This window comes from Anoplophora glabripennis, unplaced genomic scaffold, assembly GCF_000390285.2.
Source record: "Anoplophora glabripennis isolate ALB-LARVAE unplaced genomic scaffold, Agla_2.0 scaffold242, whole genome shotgun sequence".
Taxonomy (NCBI): domain Eukaryota; kingdom Metazoa; phylum Arthropoda; class Insecta; order Coleoptera; family Cerambycidae; genus Anoplophora; species Anoplophora glabripennis.
The window spans coordinates 620,757-631,233 of record NW_019417087.1 but is presented as its reverse complement, the minus strand read 5'-3'; the positions used below and the strand labels follow the sequence as shown (position 1 = coordinate 631,233).

General features: G+C 31.7%; 1 protein-coding gene across 4 annotated transcripts in view; it reads left to right on the top strand.

Annotated features, from left to right (window-relative positions):
* Positions 1-8,378: 8,378 nt before the first annotated feature.
* Positions 8,379-10,477, top strand: part of LOC108905990 (homeobox protein cut) — a 184,991-nt gene continuing 182,892 nt past the window's right edge. For all 4 annotated transcript variants that reach the window (XM_018709104.1, XM_018709102.1, XM_018709103.1 and 1 more), the window contains exon 1: positions 8,379-8,978. In XM_018709104.1, coding sequence (XP_018564620.1) covers positions 8,853-8,978 — 126 coding nt within the window. In that variant the 5' untranslated portion in view covers positions 8,379-8,852. The remainder of the gene's footprint in view (positions 8,979-10,477) is intronic.

Here is a 10,477-nt window from a genome sequence, read left to right as displayed (position 1 = left end):
ATTAATTAAACAGAATTTATATTGATTTTTTTTTACAAACAGGAGAGATATTAAAAGTAAATTTAATGCAAATTTAAGGTCAAATTATAATTATACCTAACAAACTTCACAAAAGTTAAAGTAAATTTTGTCTCAGCAATTTTCTTGAATGTTAAAATAACCGCAACAATTTTTTACGTTTCATAAATGCAACTTTTGTGACATAAGATTTCATCGAACATTAAACACTACATCACATACGGAATCATTTTTATCTTAGTCGGTTGCACCATAATTACGTTAAAAATAGGTCTATTACACTGAAAGAAATGGCATTATTAAACTGTTTCTTTAGAACAATGCAAATAGCTCATGTTAAAACTTGTATAACTTTTATTTAAAAAAAAATACTCATTTCCGTACTCATTATTAAATGAGTTTAACTGGAAACCGCCTAATACACCTTAAGGACCTACGAAATAAAGTTTATAATGAATTACGTAAGTATGTGTAATAGGCTTTATGTTCCAATGTATAGTAGAGAAGACTTGTTGTATAACGACCAATATCCGAATCTATATGTAAAGCTGTATTAACAAAATTATTCGTTTCCATAATGATTATCTTTCCGTTTTTAACGTGTAAAACGCGTCATATAATGGTTAAGTAATCGTCACCTCTCGGTGCATAATCGGTTATGATCATAAAATTACTACTATTACGCTTCTTCTACTTGGATAAGAATAGATAGTATGTATAAATCTATATAGACTTATATTGCCAATTTCCATATAATGTAATGTAATACAAGAAGACACGGGTGCTTCTGAGTTATGTGTCTCGGATAATTAACTAAACCTAATCAAACTTGTAATTTGTTACTAGTTATTATGAAACAAGAGCCACACCTAACTTCCTTACAAGGTATTTTTAAGGCTACAATCATAAATCTTAAATATAATAATCCATAATTCTTAAATTTCCAGTAGTTAAAGAGAAAATGTAAACACAATTTATGCACATGAAATTTACATTACAACTGAAAATGTATTAGTCTTTAATGTTTGTATTTTTACTTGTTTTTAATATAAATGTGTGAATTTACAGTGAATTGTTTTGGATCGACAGATTACATGTTTAGTGTAAGGTGTAAAATTACATGATTAATGTAAAATATTACATTCTTAGCGTAAAAAATACAACTTTAATGAAAAAATTATATCCTTATGTAATGTTTAACCAAAAAATGTATACTCAAGCTTATTTTTCTTATCCCTTCGACGTACGCTGCACTATTGTCTGACACATACCGTACATTTCCTGTTTTACCAGCTGACAGCATGTCGTGCGCAACGCCGAAGCATTTTCTATCCGAACGCAATCGGAATGTCGCAATTTTCTAGTTATTCGGCCCGTAAATCGGCCGCAATCCGCGACATACGCAGAAACCGCCTTGTGACATTATTAATTACTAATTAATGACGGTTTGCATAATCGCGAACGGGCACGAACCGTCCGAGATGCTCGCATTCAATTGTTTATATTTACGGAGATCGCTGCGATAAATAAACTGATATTGCCCAAGCCGAAACAATTGAAATTGTTGGCGATTTCGAAGCCTGCTGGTTTATCTGTTTTTAATTCGCGTTTCTAAACATCCTGATTCCGATTTTTCAGCTCGTTTTTGTGCAATATAATAATTGTTTATTGTTTTAGGAGGCAGGCTTTTTAAACAATCATTGCTGGGATGGCGTTGAGTAATTCCGCGTCGTTCTGTTTATGCAGCCACGATTCGAACGCGTTTTTTTCTTCCTAAACGGTGGCAGTGGTTTACCGTCGATATGTCAACTTTTTAAATGTGCGGCCGAGATAATTGCCTAACCTCCGATTTCGGTGGATCCGGGAACCGTTTGGCTTTGGCATTATCTGTGTACGAAATAATTAATAATAGAGTAACTATATTTTGATGGAACATCCTGTTTGATAAATATCGCCGGCAGCATTAATTATGTTATAAATTTTGTTACGCTGTCGCAATTTTTTACAAAGTGGGAGAATTAATTGTATTTAATTTATGATATGGTTCCGTTGGTATTAGTACTTGTTCTAAAAACCCGTCCCAAATTCTCGTCAGTAACAAGGCAATCGAAGAAGCTAAAAGGATATGAAGATATACAGGAGGTTGTTCCTTAGATTCTTTCGAATCCAAGGATTTTAAAGGTACTGGAGTTCTTTAAAATGCCACATTTACTCAAATAGACGGTAGATGTCAATATAGGCATAAAATATGGATTCCTGTCATTCTTCACAATGCTGTAATATCTCACTAATCACTATAAACGTTCAGATATACCTCACCTACATTGTAAAAGAATCTATGTCAATGAAAGCAATAAAGGTTCGGAGAGAATCCATTGAGTAAAATTATTGAGTACATTTTCACTCGATATTGGGCATTTTGATCATTTTACTCATTTGTGATGCGATGTTTTAACTTAAATTGAGCACTTTCCCTCAAATATGGGTAGTCCTTAAATAAATTCTTCACGTAAACTGGTATTTGGTTCACTTTTACCTAAATCAAAGTAAATATCCTCATTCCTGAGTGATCCCACCATTTTTCATATCCAGATGCATTGTCTTTGTCTGTTCCCATCATGCCATTAGGTTATCTCGTGACCGTAGCGTGGTGGATGGCAGTATGGCGTATGGTGTGCTTTGGAGTTGGACAAATATCGGTTTATCTGGTTATTCTAGTGAAAATTGTATTTAAATGCAGTGATTTAATTACAATAATTGAAGATAATATATTAAGTCTCGATTAATATTTGGTTAAGTAAACGGATAGTTAAATTGTTATCTATAATTACGTATTTGTAACTTACAATATAGGTTATGGCAATTTATTTATCCGATTAATAAACCAATCGAGACCTAAATTATTGTTTCTAAAACAAATCTGTGTTGAAACCACCATAACTGTTTAGTAGTTTATAACATGATATTTAAGTTAAACTTTCAAGAAAATGTAATGTGGTGCAAAACCACTCCAAACGTCAATAGAAGCATTTATTAAGTAAATTGTACACACTAGTAGACCTAATTTCAAATAACATTTCATAAAAAAGTTATTACAAAATACCGATTTTCATCTCTTAGCTTAAAAAAAAAGTAGATTTGACACATTATTTTTACAATAACTCTCCTAATTTGAAAGTTGATCATTTACAGAACACGCTGTATAGCGTCTAATTAATTTCAACACTGTATATCCTAATTAATCATTTATGAGTGATTTATTTTTGCACTCAGTTAATTAAAAACCAAGTCTGAGTAAAAAATAATAGTTCAATTTAAATCATATTAGAGAAAAAGTTAACTCTAAATTGGTTTTATATACTCAGAATAGAGTCAAAAGTCACTCAATTGATAGTTAGCACTAACTCGGACTTGAGTAAAACTCACTCATTTCTGATGTAATAGTTTCACTCAGTTGTACTCATCCCAACAGAGTGAAAATTCACGCAATATTGAGTAAAATTGAGTGAAATTCAACTGAATTTTACAGTGTAACAATGTCTTAAGTATAGTATATAATTATGTGTTTGTAGCATTTTTTAATTGGCTATTTCTACCATAATAAAAAGATTTTTTTTATATAAATATCCCCTTGAGCGAAAAAAGATAGAGATTCATTTTATCAATATAGTCTTTCTAACCAGAAATATTTCACACTAAGAAAGTAGAAATTCTGCATAATAATTACTACAACGCATGACAACTCTAACGTTCAAAAACCTCTCTATTTGCGTTATCAAAACTTAAATTAACTAACAGTTTTGACAATTTTATTTACTCTCCATAGATACTTAGCTTCTTGAGAATTTTCAACCAACAACTTTTAAAGAAAGTTTACCATTGTTTACAAATTTAAAAACAGATGTTTAAAACTATAATGGAATTAATTACTACACTGAAAAAAACGGGTTTATTAAACTCTTTCTCTAGAATAATGTGTAGGTATAGCGCATATTTAAAATTTTATAACAAATATTCAACTTTTATTTTACAAAAACACTCATCTTCATACTCATTATTCAACGAGTTTAACTGGAAAGCGCTCAATGCTCATTATACATCTATGAAATAGAGATTATAATGAATTACTTATACATTATTACGTGTTATAGGCTCTATGTTCCACTTATACATATAGGAGGAAATGTTGGTTGTATAAAGACCAATATTCGAATTTATACATAAAAGCTGTATTAACAGAATCATTCGTTTTCATAATGATTATGTTTCCGTTTCTGACGCCTCTTATAATCGTAGAATTTAAGACAATCCGCTGTGCATCGACTATTACGATTCTTCTAGTTGGATGAGGATAAACAGTATAGATACATGTTTTGTGGGATGCGTGAACACAGCACGCTGTATGAAGTGGAAAGTTATGAAACTACATGTTTTATAGTTTGTAATTGTTTTGTCTCTTCATATTTAAATCTTTTCTAAATCTTAAAAATTATTATCCTGTGTGCCCTATCAGAAATCGCTGATGTTAAGTTTTACATAAAATGGAGGAACAGAAGACTAACGGTGACAAAGAGGAGCACGAGTAAAATCAATCAACCAGAGGAAATAGAGTTAGAAAAAAGAATCACAACCTTTCAGGGGATGATGCTTCATTCTTAAGGTACAAATTCGCATGCAATGTAATTTAATGTAAGAAGACACGAGTGTGACGATACTCAAAAATAAACTGGACAGTTTTGGGAGCGATTTGTCATCATTTTTAATACTTAAATGTTTGTTATAATTATGTTTACATTCGAATTTTTCTTAGAATCTTATTGTAGTTCTACATTAAAATTTCTGAAAATTTAATGTCATACATTTTTAACTCATACAGTTATAAAACTTACTTATAATTAGTGTTCTAATTCTAGATGTTCTAATAACAAGTATAGAACTCTTTAATAACAGTTTCCTAAAAAATATAAACAACGAATAATTTAATAAAGAATATGGCTTATAGTCACTATACGACTGTGTTAGCAATACGCGTTTTATGTCCAATTCACCTCTTCATCTATCACATATAGTATACATTGTCCTTATAATGGCATTTAGAATTCTTATAAAGATTAAAGCGCATTTCTTTTAATGTATATGTATAAAAGTAATATATTTTCAATTAAATGAGTCTATCAACAAAATTTCGGACTGGCTATCGTTATATCCAATATTAAGTAATATATTTATGAAATATTTTGAAAATATGTAACTACATTGATAATTGAAATAAACGATTTCCCAATTTAGCCTTATATATCTGATAACTTAAGTAATTTTTGTAATTTGGAAATTGAAATGAAGACACATTTTTATTAAATAGAATTACGATATGAAACAAGTGTTTATGGGAAGCTAACAAATACTAACAGGTATTTCAATTAAAATTATCGCAAGAGCATATATAGATAGGTGCGGTAAAATTTTTATATGACAAAATTTAGTTCTTGAAAGGATCAAATTTTAAAAATGAAATAGGATTCGTTAAAAAATATTATGTAATCAATATCCAGGAAGATTTGCAATAGAGCTTTTGAAAACACTGAATATAAAAATAATTTCTGGCAACACCAAATTGTTACATAATATACGTACCTATACTGTAAAATTACCGTATATTCAAGGTTTACCTCGAATTAAAAAGTTAATATTAGGAATTTTTCAAACTGGTTGCGGACAATTTTATTCAAAACTTTTCAATACATTATAAATGTTAGAAAACATCATATCACAAAGGGAGAATCTGAAAATTAAAAAATTGTATATGTATATGTTTCTAACCATTTTCTAACATTTTGATTGCCTTTGTCTAAATTTACAAAATCAACCCCTTTGACCGATGCGGCGCATGGGGGTTACTTAATTAAAAATAATAATTTCAGTGTCACAAATACCGTATTAAAAAAAACAATATCTTATGTTTTTGACAAATAAAGTTTTATTTTAGCAAACAGTATTAAACTTCCCCATTAAGCCTATAAATCAATTAAATCTTATTCCGAATAATTAAAAAATTATAACTGCTTCCAAAAACATCATTTATCTCGTATGAGCCGTAATAACTCAAACCAAATTCGTCTGAAGTCATTATACAAGCAAGATGTGCAGGAATTTTAGATTTTATCTCGTATTTTATCAATTTTTTCACTTCACCAAATTCATACGTAGCGGGAAATATAATCCAAAATATAAATTCTGAGGTAACGAAATTCTTTTTTCAGAAATACCTAACAGTACCTATCAGCGTTTTAAAAAAAATTATCTTGACATAATTTTGTTCTAACTGAGAGAAACATTAAAAATATACCTATAAATATCGTTACAAATAAATGGTGACACAACACATGATAGACGAAGGAATTGTGGGATATTTCGACGTATGAAACGGATTGCGGCATCTACGTAGATGTTTTTATGTTATAATTAAGTACAAATGGTATAATTATTTTAATAATTGTTTTCTATTTCATTAACGGTATTATCTACTAATTCATTTTAAATCAGACAATGAAGAATCAAATCAATAAACCGTTATATATAACATTCTCTATAAACAACTTAAAATATTAGGTATTATATGGTTCCAACTTTTGTACTATTTTTGAAATATTTAATCCCCCAAAGGTGGAAAAAATTATACAGATATTAAAGCAAATCTTTATATTATTAAAACATAGCAACGACTTGACATTATCAACAAAATATCTACTTAAAAGCAATTGAGAAAAACTAATATTGCAAAAGATAATTATATAATTACTTGTATCTAACACATACGCATGTGCGCTGTAATGAAAATATTTCTAACATTATCTTTATAGAGAGTTGTTTTATAACTGTTTTATAAGCTTCCGATATGCACCTATATATCTATTTATTTCAGTATCTGAAAAAAGTGGGGTGCACTTCGATTACATTTTTCGTATAGTTAGTTACTATTAATTTGTTATATTTTACTCAAATAAATACTGGTAGTAATTACCTACCATAAAACTTGATGTTTTAATAATTAAATAATTGAATTATTATGGTATGATTAAAGTCGCTATAAAATATTTATTTTCCTACAATCCCACACATAAAGAAAAATTGAATTTGAGGAATAAGACTAAAAATATGAGCGATCTGTTACAAGATAGTTCAGCTACATTTAAATAATGATAATGAAACTATTGAAGATATGAAATGAGAATTGCACGGTGAAAATGAGCTATTTAATTCAGCGGAAGATATTTTCAACTAACTACATAAAACACACTGAATTTGTGATTAATATATTTTCAGTCAACAGAAAGGGTAGAAGAAACACCCATAGGAATTTCACTTAATCAGAAACTTCTTCAGTCAGTTGTTTTTTCAGAAAGAAATTTAATTTTTTTATCCCAAAGAGAAGATTGAAGATATCCATAATATCGTAAAGTCGTTGCGTTAAAAATTCAATAACCAATGCGTAGGTATTCACAAAGAAAAAACGTTAAACTATCCCAAAGCATTTAATTTGAAACTTCAAACTCATGTAAAATATTTTTTTAAAGAGCATAGACGCGAACACAGTGAGAATAAGCTTAAAATTGAGGAACGACCTAAAAATTGACCATTATCCTGCTCAAAATCGACGCAAAGGACGAAAGAAGCTACGTCGAAGCGTATGGCTAATTCCAAAAACACATGCAACAGCAACACTTAAGTCGTGCTTACCATTTACGAATATAACTGTGCATCAACAAGTACCTGCACAAAAAAACTCACGCGAACGAGGGCGAAGCGTTAAAAATTACCATCGGAAGGGTGGAAACCACCCAAGACCATCAGAAGTCAACGATCACCTTTACCTGTGCCGCCGAAAAAAATAAGGAAGAACACATCCCACTCCTGCCGGCTGAAAAAAGGAAACCTTCAAAATCCCCTTACATGATCCTGTACCAAAAACACAAAACACACTATAGCCAGCACATGCGCCCCGAAATCGCCCCTAAACTCTCATCCGTCACGAAAAAAAACCTTATAATATACGTGAAGGAAGGGGTAGTCGAAATGCGCACATAGATATCTTTCGATTTTAGTAAAAAGAAAATATCAGCCTTTACTTTACAGCGCTTGCATTGGCCATCGCGGATCCGCGCGCCGGACGAGAGGCGACATACGCCCCGCCGCGGCCCAGACAGAGAGGGAGAGAATCGCGGGCGCCGCCAGAGGGCGCCTGGTCCCAACAATAGGGGCGGAGCCCGCGCAAAACAGAAGACGGCGCGAGAGAGAGGCAAGAACGTCGCTCCGAATGCACCATGCAAGATTCTAGCGAGTCGCCAGTCTTGGGGTAGATATCCCGATGAAAGCACGTGGATCCGAGTGGGTTGAACACGACAGTTGAGCATCAACCCCGTGTGATTAACAAGTTTACAAACTTCCGACTGCTGTGCTTCCGTTCATACGCATCGACGGCGAACCCAGCCGGGCACCGAGGCGAGTGTGACAGTGACAGGACGGTTATTCAACCGTTGTTTACATATTCATAAAAAAATATATATACACACAAGCATTAAAAATAAAATTCCAACAAACGTCAAAGTAGAAACAAAGACGCGCGCGGCGGACAATCGAGGCAGTTCGGACAGCCTACTGCGATGGATGTGTTTTGAGTTTTCAAAGAACAAGTGAATGAAAAATAAATAAGAAACGATGAGTTGCGGCTGTGTCGCGGTTGTTCTTGAGAGGTGATTCTTCTACGGACGGTTCCCCTTCGTTCTTCCGGTAGGATAGTTCGGAGTTGTTGCCCAAAACTGGCGGAGTTGGAACATATGCAGCCCACAGCGGCAGCCAACTTGCCGCCCCCGGGGGGAGATATGGACCTGCAGGCTATGCAGTCGATGGACTGGCTGTTCAAGAAAGAGAGGATCTACCTTCTGGCACAGTTCTGGCAACAGGTAGGGTCTTGCAGTAGTTTTAAGGCGAAAACGAGAAAAAAATCTGTGACGAAAATTGTCAAAGATGTGGAAAAAAATTACAGTGACGCGTAAGAAATTCCACTCCGTTTATTCCAAAAATTCTTTATCCAAAACACATGCATTTAAAAAAAATGTTAGTACCAAAACCTTTAAAATAATAATAAAACGCTGAAATAGACAAACCAAATATGATGAAATTAAGAAGATTTGAAGCAGTGAATATAAGATGTCATTCGTGAAATAAATTAACTCGAGATATATTCAAAATCCTACAAGACTTGTGAGAGAAAAATGTATCTTTGGCCTGTCAGGATTCGAGACATCAAAGACTACAAATAGATATATTGGCCTATTAGACGGAAAAGTGATTAATTTTTCGACAGACGTAGAACAATATTACAAAGTCGTATGGAGATGAAAAGATGTCTAATAACTTACATTAATCAGTTCACTAAATTTTGTAAGATATATTTAAAGTATAAACACCGTGTGAAATTTCGTATCAATTGCACAAAGCAATATGTTAAACACAATGAAATATATACCTATACAAACATAAATGCATTTTAACAGAGTTCAAAGTTTTATTAAAAAAAAACAAAAAATACAAATTAATGGACTTATAGGATGGAAGATGTTTGAAAACATGTATAGAGACTTATCTAATTATTATCATCCAAACAATTATTACAAGTACATTAAAATCAAAAACAAGAAATATTCAGTAAACGTGTATAATTTACAATGGAATCAAAATAAACTAGGTTAATATTTCTGTTACAAACACACAGAATTCTTTTTATAAGCCTGATCTATAAATAAAACTAATTATTTACGGAAAACGCACACATAAATAAAACCAGGTAAATAAATAAATCACTCGATATCGAATAATAATTAATAAAAAATAATTTGTGAATAAATCACACGAGGATCCGCATTCATGAAAGGATGGCTAAAATCGAAAAAATCCATAACGCGAGACCGAGATTGAGTAATGGGGAATTAATGTAACCCTAGGCTTACATTTTCGGTTATTTATAATAGGAAGAAATAAATTTAATCAACAGCCAATTAAACAAGCAATTATTATTATTACTTTCAAAATCCTATCAAATTACAGTGGTAATTTATGGCCCATACGCTTTCCGAACGTTGTCGAAATATGTTTTAATTCAATTAAATAACAGAAACTATCCTCGCGACTATATTAATTAATATTATGGAACCGTAAACAAAATCTTAGTTGTGTATTTTTTTTAATATTCCACTTCATAAATATCCCGAAGCGCTATCAAGATCTACCCATTTGCCTAGATTTAGTTATCGACACATATTAGAGTTGGTAAAAATTCAAAAGTGTGGTAAAAATTCAGAATGCATGTTACGTCAAACTAACCAGTTTCGGAATAATTACTAATCTCTCAAACAACGTGAGACTATAGAATTATGTTTGTTAATTAACAATTATATACGTA